General features: G+C 40.3%; 2 protein-coding genes across 2 annotated transcripts in view; both read right to left on the reverse strand.

Annotated features, from left to right (window-relative positions):
* The window catches only part of LOC118324077 (kinesin-1 heavy chain-like), a 17,771-nt gene extending 9,047 nt beyond the window's left edge, over positions 1 to 8,724 (reverse strand). The window contains exons 1-13 of the mRNA XM_035656219.1: positions 8,290 to 8,724; positions 7,230 to 7,317; positions 7,038 to 7,111; positions 6,828 to 6,932; positions 6,685 to 6,733; positions 6,536 to 6,591; positions 5,991 to 6,078; positions 5,142 to 5,266; positions 4,492 to 4,596; positions 4,066 to 4,211; positions 3,234 to 3,382; positions 1,656 to 1,855; positions 202 to 386 (exon numbers count right to left, since the gene is read on the reverse strand). Coding sequence (XP_035512112.1) covers positions 202 to 386; positions 1,656 to 1,855; positions 3,234 to 3,382; positions 4,066 to 4,211; positions 4,492 to 4,596; positions 5,142 to 5,266; positions 5,991 to 6,078; positions 6,536 to 6,591; positions 6,685 to 6,733; positions 6,828 to 6,932; positions 7,038 to 7,111; positions 7,230 to 7,317; positions 8,290 to 8,415 — 1,496 coding nt within the window. The 5' untranslated portion in view covers positions 8,416 to 8,724. The remainder of the gene's footprint in view (positions 1 to 201; positions 387 to 1,655; positions 1,856 to 3,233; positions 3,383 to 4,065; positions 4,212 to 4,491; positions 4,597 to 5,141; positions 5,267 to 5,990; positions 6,079 to 6,535; positions 6,592 to 6,684; positions 6,734 to 6,827; positions 6,933 to 7,037; positions 7,112 to 7,229; positions 7,318 to 8,289) is intronic.
* A 2,413-nt stretch (positions 8,725 to 11,137) lies between these two features.
* si:ch211-276f18.2 (glucose-fructose oxidoreductase domain-containing protein 1) overlaps positions 11,138 to 26,705 on the reverse strand; it is a gene marked incomplete at its 5' end in the record, with an annotated part of 36,383 nt that continues 20,815 nt past the window's right edge. Inside the window, 2 exon segments of the mRNA XM_035661120.1 lie at positions 11,138 to 18,574; positions 18,827 to 19,020. Of these exon segments, the coding sequence (XP_035517013.1) occupies positions 17,834 to 18,574; positions 18,827 to 19,020 (935 nt within the window). The 3' untranslated portion in view covers positions 11,138 to 17,833.

Below are 26,705 nucleotides of genomic sequence, written 5' to 3' on the forward strand. Positions count from 1 at the left end.
ACGGCGGGAGGAGGATAAGAGCTAGGATAGGAAGTGAAGATAAGACAGTGATGCTCAGTCTAGGAAGGGGGCGAAGAGGGAGTAAAGTCTGAAAACCACAACAGAATCTACAATTTACATTTCTGTACAACAAAAAAAAAACTAATGTGTTCAATCTGTGAGGTTCCAGTGCTGCTTGCTGAGGGTGAGTTACAGTCTGACCTCTCCTGCAGGGCTACTAATGGTCCGCTATCAGCTGTCAGACTGGGTTTGTGCTGGAGGGCTGAAACGCGGTAGGGGGGAGTTAGGGGGGAAAGAAAGGGGGCGGGTCGTGTCACCTCCTCCTGGTCCAACATCTGTTCATTCAGCTTCTCCACTAACTGGGACTGCTGGTTGATCTCATCGTCCTGAAGGAAGGGAAGGATAGTGGAAAGGAGAGAGGTAAAGACACATATAATCCAACAGTCATTTGTATTCAGTGCAAGCACCATCAATACTGAACAGCAGCCAACTACGCCACCTGCTGGCCATAAGAAATACTACACCAAGCTTTAGATCAGATGTAAGAGTATGAATAGTAGAGACAAATTTTGTTAATGCTAGCAAAATCAGCAACATTTAAATATCAAATATTGTGTATAACATTATTTTATTATTTATAATATCTTAATAGTAATTTCTATATTATTAGTAAGTCAGTAATAAATGTGAGACGATCTGGCTTTGGAGTTTGATTGTGACATTTTGCATGGACACCAGACACTATTCAGGTGAAATTTTAATTTTGTAAATCCTTTATGTGAAGCAGATTTTAACAACAAGCTGAGAATGTACACTGCCATTAGCTGTTCAACCAGGCTACACTTTTCTTGTCGTTGGAGGATTCTAAAAGATTTCTGTTGGCAATGTAATTTTCTATGTAATAAGTTATATTCTTCTCTCACAAATGTTCAGCTTTTTTTCAACAAAAACTCTCAGCTATGAAGGCTGAACTCAAGTCCTTAACTTTGTACTTGGTAAACAAGTCACAATGTATCCTTCACCAAATTTAATGTCATTTAAAACCTTTACACTTTTTTCAACAACAACAACAGTTTTTATGTCAGTTTAGACCAGCAGACACTTTACATATTCATTAAAACAGATGGAGGAAGTTTTGCCTGTTTCTTTCCTCTCAGTATCATTTTACTAAGTGGTTGTTGTTGTAACACTCATTTCGGCTACAAGAGGCTGAAATTCACCACAACATCATGTTCTGAATGAGACTAAATGCATTCATGTTTCCTTCCAAATGAGTTCTAATTTGTTGATGCACACTAAACAGTCCATATTGTGTGGTATGTGACATTAGTGACATGCCTTTCTTTTGGCTAGAAATGTATTTTAATCAGCGCTAAGAGAAAGGAAAACTTACTTGGAAGGAAGCATGAATGCTGTTATGTATTAATGCATTATCGTGCTTGACTCTGATGCACTGACCAATTCATTCGAGAGCAGTGATACTTTTCTTACCTGACCAATCAAACCACGCTACAGGGATGAACATTTAAGTGGGTCAATACACTGCTAAAATCATGCTTGATGTGTGTACATCATAAATATGTACAAAAAGCTTAGACTTTCTGAGAGGTCTCAGTGGATGTGAACCAAACAGTGTATAGTGGATCTTCCCTCACCTTGTCATCCAGCTCTTTGTAGAGCTTGGCCATCTCTGCCTCATACTTCTCTTTCTCTGCGTCTGTGAGTTTGACTCCAGGGAGTGTGCTGAGGGCAGGTTTAGCTGGTGTCTTATCATTGTTGAGTGCGCTGTCCAGGGCCTGCACCTCTGCTTTGGCCTTCTCTTTATCAAACTGTTCCTCCGCCGGTACACTCTCTCCTGCAGGGGGCGGCAGAAAAAGACGTCAGTTCCAGTCTCTGTGATGCGTGTCTGTCGCTCCCTCAATCAAACCATTGTGTTAAGAGGAACACCTGTGATAACTCTAGATTTCTCATGTCTTTATATCAGTGTAAGGCAGACATGACCATGCATATTTTTGAAGAGAACCACACCAGTATTCTTAATGGCCTTGCTAATATAGAAACAAAGGGTTCTTTCTTTAGCCATGTCCTTTTCAAGCCCAAAATAGAACCAGTGTGTGATTCAGATCTAACAAACTAAGACAAGGATACTTTGGAGCTTAACTTTTTTCATCTCTTTCAAACCATTATAAACGGACTGATCATCTTTCATTTACATAAACATATGGAAGATTCCTACACTGCATTCCTATTAATGTCAGGCCTTCGTTGAACAGTTCTTGCTTCCTGTTCCTGCTGGGATAGGGACAGGAGCTGACAAATATAAAATATATGTGCTTTGAACAAGTAGGCCAAATTATCCCCACTAGAGCCTTCCTAAGTCCTGCCCCTTTTTGCTCTGTGCTCCAATAACAGAAACCTCCATCTTCTTTCTTCTTTCCTGTATATGCTATGTGCTAGGCTTGTTGAAAAGACAACCACATTTTGAAGATATCGAGCTAGCTAACGATTGACGTAATGCTAGCTAGTTACATCTGAAAGTTGTAATGTAATGTTAGCAAAATGCTAGCTAACCAGCTGGCTAATTTACATCATTCATTAGTTAGCTAGTTAGCTAAGTAGTTGCTAATATTAGCTAACTTATGATGTAGTATATATCGCTTTTATCTTATAACCATCTTCAAAATGCAAAAAGGAGATAGCACACATCCACTTTAAATGGCCAAGGTTCTGCCGGCTATCAAGCTTGCTCAACAGCACAGAGCAAAAAGGGGCAGAACCTAGGAGGGGTCAATGTATCCAGTGTGTAGGATTTAGTGGCATCTAGTGGTGTAGTTGCAGATTGAAGCTCCATTTCCAAGCACGAGGGAGAAACACAGTAACAAATCTAGAACTGGTGTTTGGTTTGTCTGTTCTAGGCTACTGTAGAAACACGCTGGGCTCCACGAAAAGGTGACCCGCAGCATTTATAGATTAAAAAAACACTCAATCTAAGGTAACAAAAACACAATGATTCTTATTTTCAAGTAATTATACACCCATGAAAACATTTCTATGAATATTATATTCCATTTTAATCAATAGATCCTCCTAAATATTATATAATTGACCTTTAAAACATATCCCCAAAATGAGTACAGTATCATATCAGGACAATATCACGTGCCTCTGTTTTTTACACTGAGTCATAATGTAGCATTATGTAGCTTCTATAAATGTGACAGGGTGGTCCTCACCGCTCCTCCAGCGGTTGAGCTCGGTCTCCAGCCAGGTGACGGTGTTCTTTAGTGTCTTGTTCTTCTCCTTCTCTTTCTCCCACTTGCTCTTCCACTGCTCCGCAGTCAGCTCCACATTCAGACACACTGTGTTCTTGACAGTCTTGGCCCTGGTGAGACAGGAAAGTGAGAAAAATATCAGCAACCCAGCATAGACTGGTTTCAGTGCACCACCAACTGATGGGCTGCAGTTTCACTCTCTTTGTTTTTCCTGTTTTTATCAGGCAAGAGATACCTCAACCCATATGTTTGTTCAAACTTATATACAAGCATTGTACAGTACCGTATGTGTTTTCTACCTTGCCAGGAGCTTTTCCAGGAGGCTGTTAAAGGAAAATTTTTGGGAATCTTTGCTTCATTTCCTAAGGTTAGATGAGAATCAATAGCACTCTTATTGCTGCATGCTAAATCTGAAGCCAGCAAGTAGTTAGCTTAGCGCAGTAAAATGAAAGTGGAATCAGGGGACAAAAAGAAAGCCTGGCTAGTCTTTAAAAAGCACAGTGGGTCATTCTCCTCTGTGATCTCACTGATGCACAAACAAGAGCATGATCCCTCACTGGCTTCTCTCGTACACAGGCCAGGCCTTTGTCTGATTTACATCAAATATAGTTTCTCTGTCAGTTATAAATGTCTGTGTTTCCACTATCAGTAACATTTATTTATTACCGTTTTTATCACCACATCCCCGGGCTCATGTTACCTTACATGAATATGATTCCCATGATTTCCATGCAGTGTGGTATACAGATTTTATCGGTACTCAGTGTGTGTGTGTGTGTGTGTCTGTGTTTACCTCTGTCCAAATAGCAGCGTTGACCTGGTCTCAGAGTCATTGAAAGCGGAGGGCGAGCAGCAGATGACCATGGTGGTCCGACAGTTCCCTCCCAGAGAGTCCTGCAGGATCCTGGTCATCTTACTGTCTCTGTATGGTACATAGCTCTGACAGAGGAAACAAGTTCCGCAGGGTACACATGGAGAACATTTATTAACAGCACTGGAATATTTTCCATATTTAATTTTAAGTAGGCTGTGTTTGTTGAGTAAGTCCATCATTTTTAGATTACACATTATTATCACTCATATACATTACCAACCCTCATTAAAATTGATATGTTTCCATCCATTGAACTAATTATAAACCCTTTAATCCCATTAACACCCTCATTAACAGTTGTGATGGTCCCTCTGAACATCCCTCAGGAAGTGCTGACTCACTCACCGAGCCCTCTGCCAGAGCTGAGATAACAATTCCCAGTGAAGACAGGGACTTGTTGATCATCTTGGCTTCATCCAGCACTGTCCCCTCTGCTCCAGTTTTACCCACCTATTACACGCAAACACAGAAAGGTTCTCATAATGAGACTGGAACCAGACATCAGAAACAGAGGATTACTCTGTAACATTATAACTGGTCACAATCTGGTCCAAAAGCACAGTAAGAAAGATGATGGGGAGGCCTAATGATCATTGAATAACAACAGGATGCAAAAGGAGATTAATAAAAGAAGGCTGACAAACATCCCTGGCTCATTAACACCTCATACTGTTGGATAGATTACTGTAGTTGCTCCCTGCTGACAGGAAGCAGAGGCAGCAGTTTGTCATTAAAGTTTCATTACATAACCAGCCAGTCAATAGAGGTGAGCAAACTGTGCCTTCAGGAGCAATGAAGATTAAAAGATCAAAGAAGTAATTCCAATGCCTGGTCCCTGCTGTAACTGTGAATAGAAAAACTACTCAAAAACGACTCTTTAACTATATTACTGGTCTAAGGCTTAGAAGCAAAGTATAGGAGACAAATGTAGATGTGGAAACGGTGGAAGCTACAGAGACAGAGAGGTGGAGGACGAGGGCGGGGTAGAAACACACTTTCTCACTGCCAGCCAGGTCCACCAGGTACAGCTTGCCGGTGAGTTTCTGCTCAGTCTGAGTGTTTTCCTGCTTGATGTTGATGAGGAAGATGCTGTGACTCCTGGAACTGTGCTCATTCATGTCTGACACACACAAACAACCACACAACATACAGACACATAATTAACATTGTGCTAATCGTACATCGTACTAGTATCATTTATTATTATGATTATATATAATAATAATCATAATAATAATAAGTATGTATAGTATATGTAATTTCTGCCACTAGGGGTCTCTCACATCAAAACAATAACACAAAATGTAATTTGATGGTGTTGCAAAGTACCATGGGATCATGGGAGGTTTTATCTTGACCTATACCTACCTGCTATAAAAAATAAAATTGAATTGAAACTATAACTATAAGTAACTATGAAAGTTATCCTGTATATATGATAAGAAATAGCTATTTATACACAACACGTAAATTATTTTGGGTGATTTATTCTATTGCCTATTGATAGATAAGGTACTTTTAATTGTAGACAATATTAGATTCAAAAAGTAAACTGCAATCAAGTTGTGAAATCAAAGAGAATCCGAAGACGCACCAAAGAGTAAAAGATTAAGTCTGGTTTAGCCTCATTAAGCCAAGTGTCCAGGATTACAAAGACGTATTGACATCACATAGTGTGTATTATTTAATTCATGCCTATTTTCACTTCACTTCTCTTTCCTGGTTGAGTGGGTAGAACAGACTCAGTGTCTTGGCTGATGGGAGTCTTGCTGCAGTCAGGAGACTCGGTGAGGTTGAACCCATGAGAGGCAGCCACACTGAAGGCACTCAGTGTATGAACTCACTTGTGACAGCCACGCTGCGGTTGTTTTTGCCTTCCTCTATGGTGTCCATGACCTCGTTAGGACTGCACACAAAACGCTCGGTACACCCCTGGGGACACAGGGCAATCACAAGGAAACGCTGTGTTCAACAGCCCCGCAGAGGGCCGGCTTTACAGAGAGACAATTATTAGCCAAGGAGACCATGACATACAGTAGTTATGAGGAGAGAGGGTTCTTATTACTTACTTTTCTTAGTATTATTAATATATCTCTTTCTTCCCCCATCTAAGTATATAAAACCTATAGCTGAGAATTATACGAAAGATAAAAAATCCTATTGACTGACTGTAAAAGTCTGTATTAAATAGGTTATGTAACGTATACTCTCATCGTTCAGATCACAGTTGTGCCATTTTTGTTTTGATCATAGTCTCTAACAGTATGTCATTCATAGCTAATGCATTACAACCGGCTGGGACAAACCTGTGACTGAGTGATAAAAAAAATCAATGCTGCACCTTAAATAACATTTCTCAACATTAAAACAACCCCTCCACGTGTCTCACCTTGACATAGGGCACCCTGTTTTTGTCCTCATGTACGGAAAGGTTGGTCTTTGTTACTGTGGAGGAGAAAGAAAGCAAACATCACGTCTGAATGAATCCTCTTTGTTTGCGTCTGGCTCTAATTCATAATGATTAGACCCAAAACATACCATCCAACAAGTCCCTGATTTTGTCCAAATAGACTTCAAAATATGAAACCTGCAAAGCAAAAGCTTCCAATCAGACTTAAACAACAATGACGTCTGCTTGACATTTAAAAGCGTCTGAGCCCCTGGTTGACATGTTAACATACTTTAATATGAAACTCCAGGTTCTGATCCATTGAATAAATGTAGTTGAAGATGTCTTGAACAATTCTGGGAATGACTCCCATCATGTCTGGGTCATGGAGTTTCCCCTTTAGGAGACAATTATATGAAAAAGTATAAATGAGACAGAAGGCTTTTCAGTCACTACTCTTAGTATTGTTGTCCAGTGGAAAATAACTGACACTTTATATTACCTCCATTGTGTGTGTTTTGCCAGAGGATGTCTGCCCGTAGGCAAATATGGTCCCATTGTAGCCATCCAGCACATCTGCAAGCATCAAGCCAAAGAAAACACACATTAAGTATTGAGGTTAAGGCGTGTATTTCCAGGGTTTCAGTGTGTCGAAGAATGAGAATACATCTGTATACTACTGTATGTATCTTACCTTTGACAATCTTCTGAGCCACAGCGTTGTAGAATTCCACCTGAGTTGTATTGGACTGGAACACACGGTCAAAGTAGTACGGTTTACCCTGTGAAGGAGAGGTGGCAGTGATGAGCACCAGAAACATGCCAATGTGAACTGACCCTTCCTAAGCCCCGCCCCTTTTGGAACCTCGGTCAACTTTCTCCTTTCCTGTACCTAGCTATGCTATGTGCTATCTAGCTAGTTAATCTACATCATTTGTTAGCTAGCTAGTAAGTTAGTGTTTTGCTAACATTAGTTATCAGATGTAACAAGCTGGTTAATGATTCATGTAGATTAGATTTGAATTGCTAACATGCAGTGAGCAGGGATGTGCCTGAAAAGGTAGTAGCTAGTTACTGGTAAAAAAAAATACTCCATTAAATCCTTCATTAATTGTAGCAGCATACATGTTGGCTACATGCTGAAATCTTTCTGTGGTCTGTTTTATGCTGAACATACAGAAAGACCTTTAAAGATTTGCATATCTGAAAATGTGTCCCTGAAATGTGGATTATACTGTAATATACTATTGCAGCTCTGCAGCATCATTTAAATTATGGGGAATAGAAAAAACTGTCCCCCTCTCCTAGAGGAGGTGACCATCAACTCACTGCTCTGCAGAGAGGCATGTTGGATTCATAATATGAACACAGCGCACAGAGCCCTTTGGAATTGATGAAGAACTGAATTTATCATCTTTTGGCACACTTGATGGATGTTTTTACTTTTTGTAATATTAAGAGAGGTCTGAGTTATTTTGTCTTTTTGTTCTGACAGGTGTAGGGGTGTGACACATGAACAGTGACAAGTCCCACCCTTGGAATCATTATACAATGGATTTTAAATCCTGTTCAATCGATTATCCAATGACAATTTTACACCTGGGCTCTGGTTCCTATGTCCTTTCCTAAACACTTTTCCTTGACCTCATGATGTCATCGAGGTCAAAACATTTATTAATAATGATCTGAACAGTGGAACACGTATTTCAGTAAATCCTCTGATGCCAGATCTGTACATAGAGCAGCACACTCACCGAAATGATCACACAGTCATCCCCTTGAAACTTCGGGATGTACTTGTCTCCCCGGGCCACCTCCGAGCTGTTCAGCGGCCTGAAACGGCACACCACCTTGATAGAGGTCTCCGCCGCGTCCGCCATCTCCGCCGCTGTGGCTGGATGGAGCGCTCCGTCCTCCCGTTACACAATCCAGCAGGCAGCCCAAGGGGAGGCCGCGCCCCTGACACTGAGGTTTGCTGACTGGGAAACTGTGTTAAAGTAGTCCTCAAAAAGTCCCACTAGAATGCCAACGTTGCACCTGAACCTGGCAGTAAGGCTGGACGTGAGGTGTCTTAGATATTTTGAAATATAGATATTAAATATGAATTTATACTATAATCTGTTTTGGTTTGTTTGTTACAAAAAACATAATTAGGTTGAAATCGCCCTTATTCTATTTACAAATGCTCTCATATCTCACGGTCAGCTGCACAAAAACATTTTTAAAATGAGGTAGAACTTAACAAGGAACAAAGTTGCAAGGCGTCCACTTTGATGCTCAGAATGAATAAAAATCCAGCTGTGATCAGGGTGGGACTAAAGAATGGACCACAGTCACATGAACAGTCACATGGAACTTCGGGATCTGACAAACTGGGATCACTGTAGTCTTTCTGCTTGCAGTGTGCAGAGGTCAAGGGCAGCTATAGATTTGAGAGCTGGTTTAATAGAAATACACAAGAGTTGTCAAGTGTTCCTCAGTGCAGTGCTCCATTACTGTAAACCAGACAGTGGAGGAGAGCAGATGTGAAATATTAATGCCTCTCCATTACATCAGATTATGTCTGCCTGTTCCTGCAAAATGCTTCATTGCACCTGAATCACTGTACCCAGAGCCGGTCCTGACCTCCCTGGGGCCCTAAGCAAAATATCTGCTACCTGACCCGTGAGCTGTGTAAACCATTTGCCTTTTCCACCAAACATCCCAGTGCTACAATCCTCCCTCCTTTAAAACAGTTTGCTCCATCTGTCTAAAAATTGATTTACATAGAGTAGAATGACATATAAACGAACAATATTTATTGAATAAAATATTTTCTATGGAATCTTTAGTGAATATTAACTCTAACATTGTAGAAAATATAAATGTATAAATGTATAAAATAACAAACAAAAAAAACTGAGCTTTGGCTCTGCTGCCTGGTAATTAGTCCAGTCCTCACAATATTATAACATTATCTTTTTTTTTATACAGTGTAAACAGAAGTCTATAGGCTCTGGCTGCAGCTTTAAGTCTCAGAATAGCTGCATTCAAAGTAGCTCCCCAACATTTCCTTTTATACATTTTTGTCAAATATTAAATATTTATACTATGGCTTGGCTGAATACTTGATGATTGTTATTTGCATGTGTATCCATATTGCCCAGTATGACCAGCTAATCAACATTTAAATTCAGTATTTAATCAATAGTTTGTGTCAATCCATTGCTTTCTATCTTGCATTACAGAGTTGTAAATAAACCTTGACTGACTTGTGTAGTAAGCATATAGGGCCGACCTCCTACCTGTAAAATGAACCTGATATTTCTGCTAACTACTGACTACATGCTGTATTTCAGTGGCTTACTTACCTGAAATAATGTCTGCCTTGCACACACACTTAGTGGACATTAAGTGTGTGTGCAAGGCACTTGTCTACATGCGCCTTTTCATACAACCAGTGGAAGTTGCCAGGCTATGATTTCATTACAGAATGAGCGTGTTGAAGACAGGCAGAGTGTGTTTCTGTTATTAGAATGTGGTGTGTGCATTGGCCCTGAGACTGAACAGCTATATAATCAGATGTAGCTTCTTTGAGAGGAAAATTACAGATCTGAACAAACTGTGTCGGCATTGTTGATGAGAAATAAAAAGTCCAAGCTAAATATGTCCACAGCCACACTTGAAAGAATGAGCTGAGAGAGCCTGATGATGAGGCTGTCACTCATCAGTGGGGAGAGAACTAACAGACCTCTGGTGCTGTCTGTGGCGCAACTGTGTTGACCGTGAGTGACTGCATAAATAAATCAGATAAATTGGAGATAACATACTATATACATATATATAAATGACAATGTGAAAACAAATCAATTGTTGCAGGTTTAAACTATTAATTATGTTTCCCTCCCCAGAATGCCTCATTACAAATTAGGTCAAGGAGCAAGGTTATTATAATTATATTGTGTACTAACAAAAAAAACAAAAACAAATAAACCAAAATAAACTAAACTAATGAAAACTATAAAATTATATCAACTCTGTCAAGGACTTGCCAAAACAAGCAATAATAATACTTTATGAATCACTGTTAAACTTAATGCCAAAAAACAACAACAACCAAACACAAGAGAGGTCTAATGGGCCGACCAAAATAAAAACTAGGACCGTATGATCTGAGTTCTTTCTGTCTACCCTAAAGCAACCTTAAATTAACTAAACCTAATAAACACAAATAATGCCATGAAAACAGGAATAAAACATCTAATGTTTCTAAATGGGAGGGTGTGAGTGGCAAAAAGACTTTCTGGTGCCTCGGGGCAACAGTATGCAGAAGAAGGTGTAGCATAAAGCAGCCAGCAGGGGTCAGCAGAGGCATTCAATACATTGTGTGCAGCCAAGGAGGAGCTGAAGGACTCCTGTATGTCCTCCCATCAACAATATTACAGTTGAAACTTGACACAAACCATCTCTGAGCAATAGCAGGATTTTTTTTGTATTGTCTGTATGTCTTTCCTCTCACACAATTTGAAAGCAGTGACAGGGTTTAGTTGGGATATTAATTTTATAACATGTCACCAAAAGATAGCCTTTATTATTGTAAATATAAAAATGAAATTAGAGTCATTATGGATGTACATTTTTTTATTCCATAGAAACTGCAGCATTAGACAAGTGCTGAAGCCGTAAACCATGTTGCAGACACACGCACACACACTAAATCACACTTTTCCCCCCCCACTTTCACACACACACACCCACATTCAACCGATGCCGAGCACTGGTGCAGTGAGACGAGACAGTAAAACACTGAGTCAGGAGTAACACAGTCAATCAAAAAAGAAAAAACAGGATGGGAGGGGTCATTTAACGGAAGTGCACCATCACAGCACGCAGAGAACTCAGAGGGGCTTTTACTTTTGTGACACCGACTGACCTCCTAAAAATGGCGTATTGTCCTTAACGGATAGAAAATATAAATTATTACTACAGTAAGTACATTCTCTAGATTAAGAGCCATAAATATGCGTTTGAGAGCTCAAATTACAGTATGTACAGAGGTCCATGCGTCCACAATATACATACAGAACAATAAATATCGGATATAGTCACAATACAGCATCCAGGTGGATATTTGTTTTTCTTTGAACAGGTTAAAGGTACAGCAAGACATGGCAGGAGTCAGCATTCATAAACCAGCTGAGGAAAGGCATTCACAACTGGTATCTGTCTGTTATTAGTTTTTATTAAAGGGGTTGCCTTGGTTACTTTTGTCCTGGCTCCAAAAAGCATGTGAAGAGGAGAGGAGAGGAGAGGAGAGGAGAGGAGAGGAGAGGAGAGGAGAGGAAATGTTTTTGGGGGAAGAAGCACCAGTGAGCTTGTACTCCAGGCTTCAACCTGACTCACAATAAAAAGAAAAAGAGAGAGGGGGAAAGAGGGAGATTGAGTGAAAAAAGAGACTGATGAGAGAAAAATGTGAGATGACAGATCAATCACAACCCCTGTTAAGAGTTCATCCTTTGACCAGTCAGTCAGAAAAGGAGGGGAAAGAAAAAGAGGTGTGTAGACATATGGAGGAGTGAGGGTAGTGTGTTGCTGTGTGAGTGAAAATGAAAGAGAGGGGGAAAAAAAAAGACAGGACCTAGTTTTGGCAACGTGGCTCCAGTTGCTAAGTAACGGTCTCTGAGGGCAGAAGAAGCATTTCTTTGAGGGTGTTCGTCTCCAAAATGAACAATTTTCACCCTATCCCTCCTCTACCTCTACGTCCACCTCCGCCCTCCCCTCCCCTCTGTAAGAGAAAGCCTTTCCTGAGCGGTTTGCGAACGCTGGCACAGCGAGAACAAGCAATTCATAGTCACGACTTGTCGGCAAACAAGGCAGTCAAAGTGCAAAGTTGGAACTGGATACCTCCTGTGTTATTTTTCTGCAATGTCCTTTTTCTGAAGCACAGAGCTGGTTTGTCCTTAACAGGCCACAAGCAACAAGCTAATGCTAACAAATAATTAAATTCTTGGCAACAAAATATCTACATCAGTACAGAAAGCACAGCATTTGTACTATGGGACACATGAGAGAACAAGCTGCACCGTCCACACTGTTGATGATACATCACCTGGACATCAATTTGATGTCTAAATTATTCAATATGCAATGAAAAATAAAATATTAAGCAATTCAACATTTGAAAGAAAACATAAGAGAATCAGTCGTTTGATGCTGCGGAATAATTTTGAAAATGTATGAAATCTGCACACTACTGTATCAGCTCATTAAAATTCCACTCATTAAATATTCAGTGCTTAAGAACCCAGATATTGCCTCATCTGTTTCAGACTGCTGCCCACTGCAACTTCATGCAGAGGCGAGTGTGAATCTAGCTGGGGTTGATCACTAAAAAGCCTGTGCAGATGTTTCACTAATAAGCAGTAAAGGGCTGTGTTATTGTGCCTGCATCACTATCATTATCAGCATCACACCACAGAAAGGGTCAATTAAATTCCCGGGCTTTTGTGTTTCAGTGTTTTGCCAAGTCCTGGCTGAAATGAAAAGTCTGGTCTTGTGATGTTCCTAATTTAAAGCAGATGCTAATGGAACATTTAGCACAGAGTATGGGCAGCTGGCTGTTGATGGGTCTGCTGAGCTATTTAATTGTGTCTCCATGGAGGAGGACGGGTTTCTGTGGACATGGACAAAAATTGAGAGCAAATCCAAATTTCAGACACTTGAAAGAACTCAAGAAGGTTAAGCTGATATTATGAACCACTGTTGGTTCTTAATGACCTAAACGTAACCCTCCGGGACACTAAATATAGTTAATTCAATCTTAGCATGAGACCCAAACTGATTTAAACATACTGGGTCTATTGTGCAAGGATCCTCACACACAGAAACCAAAACCTGTGCAATCCTGCGTAATGAAACACTGTGAGCTAAGTTGCCATGGTCCAATTATTAGGAGACAAAAGGGAAGAAACAGGAGCAGGTAAAATATTGAGTGTAATTAAAGCTGAGTTTAACTACTAGTGTGTTTCTTTGGAGGCTGGATGAATTTCTGTAGCTTAGTGAGCAAGAGCAAGCTTATCATTTTGTTGCATTTACCCTCCAGAATCTTTCAAATAACCCCATACTGAGAACAGAACTAGTGCAACAAGTATGCAGAAGATGGCTGTCATGGCTGCATCTAGAATGTTCAAATATGATAACAAGGTAACACTTTGTTTTACAACTCTGTAAATTTCTAATAATTTCCAATTGTCTAGTAAGTTTCCTGGAAGAAGAACAGTGTCATTTGAACCTTGGTCAGCTTTCTCCTTTCCTGTACTTAGATATGCTATGTGCTAAGCTCATCTATGTTTAAAAGCCAACCACAGATGCTTGAAGATGCTTAAAAGTTAAAAGCAACATAAATATAGTCACATGTTAGCTAATGTTAGCAAAATGCTAGCTAACCAGCTAAACTAGCCTAGCACATAGCATATCTAAGTACGCTACAAGAAAAGAGAAAGTTGACCGAGGCTTGCTCAACTGTTATTGGAGAGCAGAGCAAAAAGGGGCGGTACTTAAAAAGGGTTCATTATAGGAAAAATGATCAGTTGGTACACTTGACAAACTGACAAACATACAATTTAACATATACGAAGAATACATTTTCCAAGTGAATGATTAATATTTAGTTCAAGGACCTTTCTCCAAAAATCAAAGAAACTCAATTGAATTTACTAACAATCTCACAATTTTGTCTTTATTTCAACTGTAATTAGCACCAAATCACATTGTACTTCCAGGAAACTTTCAATAAATCATTAATCATCAAGTGGTACTAATAACTATGGCATGAAATGGATCCTATTGGTGAAGCTACTGGAAACAAATAATTAACCTTCAGTTTGTTTTGTGTAACCCTAAATCAAAATGGTATGGCCTTCCTTCTGTGGAAGGCAATGTATTCGACCTTGGTGGACAGAACCATTCTCAGGGTTTAAGGGGGATTATCTTCTTGTCAAGCATTTCCAGTCAGCTTAACTTGCTGTCATCACAGAGCAATACACGTACAAATGATATAGTTGTAAGAGACCATCAGTTGCATGTTTTCTATCCTAATTGTATATGCAGGTTTAAACTCTGGTCTCTCACCTTAGATTCCCTGTGCACATTTATCAGTTAACCATTGGGAGATAATTTACATCCAGACTTAACAGCCAAGGCACAGTACAGAGCCATAAATTAGACAGTAATAAAGTGTGTTTACAGGCCTGACGAGGGAATGAAAACTATCTGATGACAAATAAATAGTTGCTTAAACTTGAATTCAAGTTTTAAGCCTGACATTAATTGAGGCCTCCACTCTCATAAATCCTCAGCTCACGATGCTGCCACTTTGAGCTAAATAAGAACAGGGAATTCCAATGAACATCTTGTCTAAGTTTAAATCAGGCATTCGTATTATGAAAACTGTTATCAGACAAAGGGGGAAAGTCTATATGCAGATGTGATAATACACAAGGGGCAAAAATCGAGTTATCTTACATAGTGATAGCTTATCAGTGTTGGCATTTACAGACAGATTAGTTAACATGGGTGTTTTTTTCCCTAAAATTGTAACTTCAGTAAATTTTATGTAGCTGATCACACTGCACCATGGGTTGTAATGCGACACATTATATCAAAACACTAAACAATAAAAGCAACTGTTGATTTTACATATCAGAGCTTGCACTGGATGACAGTGTGGTTATGCTGGATTATGATTGTGAAGACTTATGATGCATTTTAAGAGCAAACATAAAGCTTTTTCATAACAGTGTTCAGAGAAGAGTATTTTGGTCAATAATTCATAGATGGGGAACTAGAAGAAGCTGAACGCTCCAAGGCCTCAGTCTGCTGTTAATCTCCCAAATACACTGCAGGTCTGTCCACAAAACTTCAACAGCAAAAACAAAGAATAAATACCTTAACACTCATCGAAACATGTTCCAGTTCCTTGGTTTTTACAAATAAAATACATACAGTACTTGTTTATTTCTTTAGACAGATGCGTATTGTTGTTTTATAATATTTTTATATGTACATTTTCAGTAGTTGTTGTTACATAGATAGTATTTCAGCACAGTTTAAGAACTTGAAACCACACAGGGGAACAGAGATGCATCAAAAAAATCAATCTTTTGGCTTGTAGGTCAGTGTTGTTCTTTCACCTGCATTTAGTAATACCAAACCTTAAGTCAAACTGTATTTGCAAATACTTTCTTATGATTTTTTTTAGCTTTCTTACATGATTGACGGATAGTAAAGTGAGTAGTTAGAGTCTGGCTGCACTGAAGTTCTGAAGGCCAGTTGCACTCATAATGCATGTAAATTATGCCTTACAGGATATGGGTGGTGATGTTCTATATTTTTCTTACTAGAGCACCAAATGTGGATTAGTGAACAGCTGAAAATAGTCCCTAACAAACAAGCTCTGTTCACTCCTGTTTGAGTAGCATAACCTAAAAAATACTGTGCTCAGCTGTTTTGTGGAAACTGGTCTTTGTTTAAATTAAAGCTATATAGTTGTTACATGCTTTTAAATGTAACACTTTAGCAAATATTTGACAATTTACACATGCAGCAGACAAGTCACAATCCAATAGTCATTCTCTTTTAGCTCAGTGGAAAAAACAGCTCTTTAGTTGTGAATTGCTCTATTATATTTACTGACTAATCGCTAATTTTGTCTGTCTGTCCGCCTTTGGTGCTGTCGTGGCTGCAAACGAGGCTGATTAGAGCAGTGAGACTGAACCAAAACAGCGAAGTTGTCGGCGATGAAACCAAAACAATGCGCTGAAACATGCTAAAATGCTACGTAGAGATGTGGGAAATTCTTTGTGGGTTCATCGCAACACCTTTCATATTAAACACTAACCATTGTCATTGTTATTCAAACATTGTTATTAAAAATCATATTGACTGATGCTGCTTTAATGATTACATCTTCAATAAGAATGAATCAATGGGCTTGGGGCTGAGTAGGGTAGTCAAAATGTGTTGAGAGATAAATTAACGCGTTAATAATACAGAATAACACCAGCCTTAATATTTCACACCTCTAACAGAAATGGAAAAGGATGCTAATCTATTCCACTATCGACCACACCACACTGTGCTGCACAGTTATTTAGTTTATTTAGTTTTGCCGTCTTACTGTACATATGGGTCTAAACTGAACTTGATGCATACTGACAAACCTGCATTTCACTGTGCATGGTAAAGAAGCTTTATAAAGCATGCTAAATGCTAAATCACGGTGGGTTGATGCAGGTGTGACCCATTGCATTGCGATATGAGGATAAAACCCCCACATTGCTCAGAAGACTATTAATATCCACAGTTAAGGCTCAGTACAGATATGCTCACATCACACAGAATTCTGTGTATTTCATGGCCATGCTTCATGAAAACTAGAAAAAGCATGAAATAAATAAAACAAACAGCAAAAGTATCATTGTACTGGCTTCTCATACAGGACTCGCAAACAGATGCACAGGCTACTCTAACTGCATAAAGGCATACCATAGAGTATTTTAACCCTTTACCCCAGGCTGGAAGATAAAAGTATCTGTGCTGCAGACTACAACCTGGATATATTGCATACATAAAGCAGAAGGTAAACCCTTCCGAAAAGCCCACCAGCCAAACCATTGATTTCTTTTCTCTCTTGTTTCACACATACGGATAAAGCCTACAGAGCAGACAGAAGCTATCAAGCACGCTGATTTTTTTTAAACATTCACCAGCTAAAACTAACAAGTCCTTCGGATTACAGCAACAATACAACGGCACAGTTTTAACTGAGAGGACTATCGTTCTTCCTTGGCTGTCCTCGTTTGGACCCACAGTGTAAGGTGTTGTCTTCCAGACCCAGTCATATAGAAGAGAAGCTAAGAGGCGCAATACCATTATGGTTAAGCAGAACACAGTAGCATTAGTTTCACTCCCTGATCTGCCTCCATTGTACGACTATATCTTGAATCAGTTTGATTTACAATCTCCCTGGAAGGACTGAAGTCTTCTGTCAAAATGGAAAACAACAGGAAAGGCTTCCTTATAAATAAAGGTTTGATTATTGATCGCATTGCTTTTCCTCTACTGCTGAGGCAGGGTATTGGGAAACCATAACTGTATCATAGTGGTGTAACCTTGCTGTCTGTAACAGTAACAATACAGATTTGACAGTATTAAAATGAGTGAACCCGGTAGCTGTATGAATGAAGTTCCAACAACAACAAGGCCTTTGCATTGCAACCTCCAATTCTATTTTAAAATGGTCAGCACATCAGCCGGATGTTAACAGTATAGTGACATCCTACTCCGCCGCATGGCCTCACTGATCAAATAGGCTGGGCTGATCTCCGGTTCCTCCGTCATCACCACAATTTTCTGCCACTCTCCACACTGGTTGGATTTCTTGATGGTATCCACCACGCAAAGAGCATAAAGACAGTCCTCAAAGGTAGCAGCCATTGTCAGAGGCCTCCCATCCCATGTCCTCCTGTCGTCTTGGTCCTGAAAGGCCTGCCGCACAGCCTGGATCATGCGGATCGTTCCGGTGAGATACGGTGACGGAATGTCACTGAAGGCCTTCTCCGGTAAGGAAGCCTTCTCCAGAGGTGTTGTGTCTTTAAGCAGGAGTTCAGGACCTCCCCCGCTTCCTCCACCCCCACTGTTCTTCTGTCCGTACAGGTCCGTCCCAATGACCGTTAACCTTCCCACCGTCCCCACAACAATCACCTCCTGCCGAAACTCTCCGGGCACGTTGAAGTTGAGTGTGACGGTGCAGCAGGCTCCTCCTTCCAGTACCATCTGGAACGTGCAGAAGTCGTCGCTGGTGATCTGACGGATACCCCGGATGTGATCTGTTTGTTTGACAAAGGTTTTGAGGAAGCCATGGACTTTTGCTGCACGCTGACCGGTCAAAAACGTAAGCAGGTCGATGATGTAACTGCCCACCGAATGCAGACCACCGCCTCCCATCAAGTCATCGCAACTCCAGTTGTATTTCTTCCCCAGGAGACTACCGCTGTGGACCTTTAGGGCAAAGAGAAGACATTTTTTGATAGTGTATTAGGTCTTTTTTCATTTGAATGTGATCAGGACAACCAAAGAAAAAACATGAAACTGTTGGGGTACAGTTGGGACGGTCACTAATTCCTTGCCAGCTCAATCAGTGCTGTTCTAACTCAAACTAACCTCAAAAGAAAGTATTACATTGTTGTCATTGTTATAAATGGCAAGGAAGCAACTGAAAAATTTCAATTTCATTCATAGTTTTTGTCGTACCTGGGCCTCACAGACCAGAAGCTCCCCGATGTACCCTTCCTCTAACAACTCCTTCATCCGCACAAAGGCTGGCAAGAAACGTAGCACATTTCCCATAATGCTCAGCAACTTGGGGTAGTACTGGGCTGCTGACATCATTCGAAAGGCATCCAGAGGCGTTGCTGTCCGGTCGCAGATGACGTTCTTTCCAATACCTTATAAAAGACAGGAGAGACAGTTGGGAATGAGCCAAGTTAACTTTTGGTGTACAATTTCAGTGTTTTGACAGTACTGTTTCTTGCTCTACTTTCAGTGTAAAGATGAAGAAAGGAACGAGAGAGAGAAGTAATGTAGTCAGCCTTAGCAACACTCGCAGACATAATATCCTCTTGAGCATAAAAACATCCCCTGAAAAAACAATGCAGAGCTAAAAAATGTGGTAACTTCCAGAATAGCTGACTCAAGAGTTCCTAAAACTATCTGGGCTTTCTCCTCTGAGTCATGGGAACTGTATAACAGAAGAGGGTTCTTAAAAGAAGAACATACATGTACTGTACGTAGCAGGAGTCTGTGGGCCTCCTCTGAGACAAAGCTTGTCTCCTGACTCCCTTTAGTTTACTTGCTTAGTTTCACTCAATTCTGCCTTTGGGATCACCATTATGGTATTTGATCCTATAGACACTCAACAATTGAGTCAAGATGGCCAAATAGTGCAATTCTGATGCAACTTCAGACAACACCAAATATACAGACAATTATTAGTTACTGAATCTGGAAACATTTGAAAATAACTATATCTTGAACCAAATCACGCAACTATTCTATGTAATCTTCTTTTAACTAATGTAATAACTAATATAATATTTTTTTACTTCCATTCACCGAGCCACTGTCTGGAACCCCAGTGATTAAGAAGGGCTTTAATGTTGGCAAGCATGCAAGAAGTTGCAGTCATACCTGTGTGGTATACGGCAAGACTGCAGAGCCCAGACAGTTCATAGAGGCTTTGCTGGTATTACCGGAGGACTGATGGAAGGCTGATAAAAAGACGAGCACAGAAGGTGCAGAAGAGACGGAGAAGGAGGAGAGAGAGAGGCTGTAGACACAGTGTGAAACCTAATTAAAATCTCTTTCAGCACATTAAAAGGTCCACTGGTGCCAGCAACACCCAAACACAACTGTGAGAAGACAGACAGAAACACTTTTCTGTTATGACATTTCCTTTTTACTGGACAGTCAATTGGATGGAGACAGATGGGAGCCAGTGAATGGCATGCAAAATATAAAAAGGATTTGAACCTGACCCTGCGCTGTCATAGAAACATATTATTTTTGTTAGGAACAGATCATTTTCATTATTGATTAATCTGTTGATTACTTTTTCCGTTTACTGATTAATAATTCAGGCTCTACATTGTCAGTTTATACAGAAATGTCTAACACAGTTGCCCAATTTCAGGAATTCTTAGGTTCTTCAAAAGGAAGGAGTATAATATAACAATATGCAAACGTGTTAATATTACAGCCTAGCACAGAAGACAGAAAACCTTTTCTGACTTTGTAATGAGACCGACCACCCCATGTGCATATGCTGAATCATTGCCAGTATTGATGAAGACATGCTTTTATGCATCAAAGTTGTCCAAATTTGAGTAATTATAGATTTTCTCCAAACAACAGTTTATGAGAGCAGTAACTGTGGCCACAAGTGACATTTACGGGAGAGGTAAATGCTAAAATGCAGTGTAATAGTAGCACAAGTAGAGAAGAGTCATAAAGTTAGCAAACTTTCAGTAGCGTCCATTACACAGCAATATCTACTTTGAGTTTGCTAACATTAGCCAAAATTAGCCCATCTATGAGCCTGTCCACTGCATGGGTGCAAGTCTTTCCTTAGTAAAACTGTCAAATCTGCCACTGTGGTTGGTGAGAACCTGAGTCATGGCCCATTCCAAATTCCAAATGCTAACTTGAACCAGCCACACAAAGGTGAGATTTATGCTTTATCTGAACTGTTTTCAAAGTGTATGCTTTGGTTTTATGAGAGGAGGTTTTAAGGATGAAGAATATTGGGTGTAGCAAATGTGAATATGTGAATTTACTGAATTAAGCAAGGGCACATTTGTATTCATTCATTTGTAAGATTAAGAATGTATTAATTGCTCTTTCAAAAGTCAGTTCTGAAAACACATGACTGAATAAAGGGATATTTGTTGGCTAAACCTCTCAGCTATCTTACTACACCTGAGGGATTTATTTTGACTAATGTTCCATCTAGATGTTCTTCACACTTCAGCCGCCGATAGCACACAATGTCCTCTAATGGCTACAGTCACACATTGTCAGCATGGAGCCAGACAAAAATTATATATGCACACAATATAGGCGGATCACTCTAAACATACATTCCTCAAGCCCCTGGAGTGTGAATGCAGCATGCTGCTTCACTTGCAGTCCTGGCTGAGAGTTGTGGGTGGAGGGGCCGTTTTGGAAGTGAAACTTCCCATGCTAATCTGCCATTAGCTTCCATCGGCCAGGGCAGGAAATTAATCCCTCTGACCCAGTTCTGAGGAGCGCCCTGGGAGCCCCCACCCATCACCCAACCCCTGCAGAGAAACAAAGCCAAGCAACAACAGTGCACCCCCGTCCCCTTCTTTTTGGCAGTAACATACACAAGAACAGATACTGGAAAGATGCACTGTCCTGGGTATGGCCCTTCTGGGTAAATGCTAAATGTTTTTGAGTGCTTTTTTGGCACTCACATTGACCTCAATGTCTTTACAGAACAATAGCTTGGCTAGCTACTAAAACGCCTAAAGGCAGATCTCACTTGATTTCACCCACAGCTATTCTTTTCATGATTTGGCCAAAATATATACATAGTCTCTAAAGCAAGTTATTGAAGCTATAACGCTAAAGTCAGAGATAACGGAACTTAAGGCTTCTAATGCAGTGTCATTCCAACTCATGACTGCACCAACCTGTCACCTCAGGCTCTTAATGTCACCTTTATGGAGATAAAAACAGCTCCTCTTCTTCAGATCAACAATGACCTTTCGTTCCTTGCACACAAAGCTCCAAAAGGTCAAGCCTGGCTTAGACAGGTCAGTCTGTTGAGTCATCAGAGCTACTACTCAGCCACAGCCTCCCTTAGACAGTGAGAGGATGTTGTGTGTGCATGTGTCCAAAAGATTATGGATGCACCTGAGCACAGCAGCCACTGCACTAAACCAACTGTTGGCAGATGAAATGACATTGGATCAAAGTGACATTTGGTAGCGCACAGCAGAGAGGAGGAGCAGAGAACAGAGATGAGAGAAAAATAAAAAAGGGGAAGGAGACGAGCTTGAACTGAGAGAAAGGGGTGAAATAAAAATAGAGAGATCATAAAGGAAGGGAAAAAGTGGCACACAAGAGCATCTGCCCATCTGTCAAACAGTTCATGCAGAAAAGGCTTTGAGAGACAGGATGCCATAAAGAGAGACAGTGTATGTGTGTCAAGCGATGCTCCCGTAACCTTTCCCTCCCCACACACTCACGCAGCTGTTCCCATAAGATGACTGCTTGACACAAATGAAGAAGCGATAGTCCCAAAAAAAAAAAATACAAGATGTTGCAGTGCAGAGAGGCAACATGTCCATACTCTATGTCATCACCACTACAGCTAGGATCAGAGTCAGAACATCCAAGTCTGATGCCATGGTACTCTGAGGGTGAGTTGCTCCACAAATTCTGGTTAACAGAGGGAAAGATAAAATACGGGATCAACAGGTGGATGGCTGCAGTGTCAGCGGCAATGTAGAACACGTATCAGACGGTCAGGGTGAAAAAGGAAGCTGAAGGTTACAATTTTCTGGTCGATCAATATTGCAACCCGTTGGTCATGAGCTTTGTGGAGTGAAAGAACAAGATAGCAGATGCGAGTTGCCGAAATGAGTTTCCTTTACAGGTGGCCAGGGCAAGCCTAAAAGCATCTGTTTGCTGCAGTCGAAGGAGAAGTTAGGATGAAGGATGTCTACTGCCCCAGTATTGGTTGTATTAACACCAGTCCCAGTCATATTCCTGGGTATTGGTGCTAGTAACTGTTAGGTGTACAGTATGCTATATACCAAAATGTCTAAATAGAAGACTTAAACCAGACGTTGGTAATTAAACAGATGAAAGCATTGCTTTCCAACTCCTTTGTCTTTATCAAGAAATAAGGTTAATTTCCAACATAAAAAACTGCATGTCTGAGTAAAGCTGAATACACTAATAGTAAGGCTTGTGTTATTTAGACCAGTGTCAACAGATACAGCTATAATTTGAAAACCTGACACTGGTGGCCGGGTTAGTGAAATAGGTACAGTAACTATGTGATAGTGAGGGCAAAGTGGAGCTCAACTTGCAGGTAAAGCTTGGGCCCAGTGGGAGAGCAGTAATGGAGCAGAAAAAAACTCCACAGCAGCTCAGTCCCCCAACATCAATTATTAATATACAGGACATATCTAACCAAGAGACTTTAAAGACAGAGAGATCCTGCAGATATTATGCAAGTATTACAGCAGAATAACAGGTTACAAAAGGAAAATGGATCCAAATGTATAGCATGGACTTTTGGCATGACCCATGCTTTGGCATGTTATATCCAACCACAGGTCATATACATCACTCTCTGCTTTCTAAGATTAGAAGAATTGCTTCCCTCAGCAGTGGTGAATGGTGGCAGCCTGCTTGCCTTCAGGTGCCTTCAGGTGCCTTTGATGTGCAGACTACTGACATCCTGTCAGAGAGAATCAGCTACCCTCACAGACTGAAATCACATCCTGTCGTCTCACAGACCTGAGGCATAAAACTCTTCAAACAGATACAAACGCAAGTGGTTAACATAGCTGTGTGTTGTCACGAACACTAAGGCCCTTCTTAGTAACAGTAAAGCACAAACACACTCAGCAGCAGGGGAACATCATCAGCATCTCTTTTCTCATTATTACTTAATCATTTGCTAGCACATATTCTGCTAATGATCACCTACTGAAAAACGAAAATTAATTCCTTAATCTCGTTAAAGAGACAGGAGAATGAGAGGGAAGAGAGCCAATATAATTAATTGGATGGAACAGGTGACTCACTGAATCTGCATTAAATGTGCCATGTGCAGCATTTTCACATCATTACAGCATTAAGTATCAGCTATTGTACAGTAACTTTAAACAGAAGAGACCGCTGCCAAGAGTAGCAGCCTGGTATACTGCTGCAACAAGGTAAATTTGTCAGGAAGTGTGCTAAATGGTTTGCAGCACAAAACATGCAGAGGGCACCATTCTTCCAGTGAAAACAGATTGTGATCATTACAGATATCACAAATAAAACCAAACCATCTACTAGGCTATATATGTGCTGGAAGAAGAAAGAAAAAGGGTGGTGCAGTGCAGTATGATACTTACGAAAAACAGGGTGAGCGATGGAACAATAACATTTTCTGTTTATGGTGATTGTGAGATTTGTTTGTTTGCTGAAAGCTTTTGCGATTTGTAAAATGGCTATCAAAGGCAGATTAATACACAATAAATAGCCACATTAATGGTCACGACGGTCGCTAATGTAAAAATGGCTGCTCTGTTGTTGACGGAGAACTTTGCTAATCCACACATGGTGAAACTGTGCTGCTGCTTTGCTGTTCTTTTCATTGTATTTATAGACAAACAAGTGATTAAGGACTACATCCATTAATGGTAGGAGAAATCAGTGGAATCATCTTTATTAGAAAGAACCACGTACAAGGATATACAAATCTGATGAAAAGAAATCTGATGCATATAATAATGCATAAACCAGTGTCATCTCTCTGTGAAACTGCAGATAGCAACTAACTGAACACCTCTCGCCTCTGTTAAATGTGTAGGAGAAAAAACAACAAAAGGCCCTATCTACAGCCAGTGTTTGGTGCGGCTTCTATAGATAAAAACGCCTCATTATAAGGTCACAAAAACAAAGTGATTCCTATATTCAGGTGATTATACACGAATGAAAACATACCTATGAATAATTCAATTCCATTTATTCCAATAGAGCTTACTAAATGTTACACACTGGACCTTTAATCATAAAAAGGCTTTAGTTGTGGTTTTAGTTGTGAACCTACACAAAGCTCTAAGATAAGATATGCCTTTATTAGTCCCACAGAGGGGAAATTTCCAATGCATCTGTCTCCAGAATTGATGATGAAATAGAGACTACTATTTGTCTCCACCATGCTTTTTCACTTGTAACTTGTAAAATGATTATATATTGGTCTTTAAAAGCTACACTAAAGCATATTATTACAGATAATCATTGCAGACTGAACCAAAGTGAACGAACTATCGATAAGCTAACCCTTTAGGGCCTGTGAGACATGTGGGTCTAACATTTTCACCAGTTTGCTATGAAAGCAGCAGGAAGAACAGGTTACACTTCTTTTTGGAAAAACACACACACTTACAGAGAAAAGAACTGAGACAGGGAGAGCGAGAGACACGCAGAGACAAAGAAAGGCTGAGAGAGAGAGCAGCTGCATCATTACAAGTGAAGGCCAACTCTCTCCAGTCCAACGCTCCTCTCGGCTCGCTGCCACACACATCATCTGGGCCTCGCTGCATGGCTCCAGTGTATTCTACTGAACACCAATATACTAAACTAAAACTAAACTAAACACACACACACACACACACACACAGGCCTTAAAGAAGCAAGATAAGGCTTTAAGTGTGTGTGCAGCAGAGGGAATGTGGGAATGAGATCTGGCGCATTCACACCTCCAGTGACTGTGCACAGGAGTGGTAATGCGGAGGAAGGAAAGGCTGGAAGTGACGGCTGTGCAGGAAGGTCAGGTTGGGTTTAATGAGGGCGAGCCTGACATATTTCTTCTTGACAGCAAAGCTAACTTGTGTAGCATGTAATTACTCATTGTTTACTGTACATTTCATCACAGCAGGATAGAATCATGCCATGGCAACTGTGATCCAATACACTTGACTTGTCTAAAAGACTGAAGAAAGAGTAGTTCTGAGCATTTCTGGTGGCCTAAAAGAAACAAAACTTCAATTTTTAGATAAAAATACAAGCAAACACCTCTCCTCTTCTTTTTTTCCTTAAAAATCACCAACGCTTAAAGACCAATGCGTTTCTGTGCTACAATTAAGTAAACTCCATCTTTTATGCGGCCCGTTGGCAACAGCTGGAAATCACCACAGAGGAAGACCAGGTGGATTAAGAAGGATGCTGAAAGCTACATCATGACAGCTTACACAATAGGCCCTCCGCATAAAAATGCCAGAAATAGAAAAGCCAGGGGAACCGGTAGGGAGAGATAGCCATCTGCTACGCTGTGCCACGCACGTGCTCCTGCAGGGCGAGGGTCAGGAGGAGGGGACAAGTCAGGGAGGAGCTGTTTAGATTCCTACATACTGATGAAAATCATTTGAAGAGGCACTGTCAACACATTGTTCCTGATTTACAAGCAGTAGTATTGTGTTGTGTTTACTGAAGTACACCTAGGGAGTCTAAGGATTCACAAAACCAATATCAAACTATTGTACAAGCTGCCTCTAGTGGCATGCAGAGAAATCCTTTTGAAATAAATTCATTTAAAAACATATAATACTAACAAAATACTACAAAATCTTAAATAAAAATAAAACTATGAGATCACTGAAATGTTATTTAAAATAAGTTTTGCATTTCCTGTAATATTTTATTGTAATATCAGCCTCCTACATAGTCATGTTAATAGGAAATATTAACATGAAATAGGCGAAAATGGCAAAATATTTGCTAAAACTGGTCAGCGTGCGATTAGAATGAAAACAATATCCAGAGCAACGGACCAACTCGGCTAAAATCCAAGTGTTATGTACAACGCGCCCCAGGTTCATTTTTG

Source organism: Morone saxatilis, unplaced genomic scaffold (assembly GCF_004916995.1).
Source record: "Morone saxatilis isolate NCDOM2014 unplaced genomic scaffold, NCSU_SB_2.0 Contig0, whole genome shotgun sequence".
Lineage (NCBI taxonomy): Eukaryota > Metazoa > Chordata > Actinopteri > Moronidae > Morone > Morone saxatilis.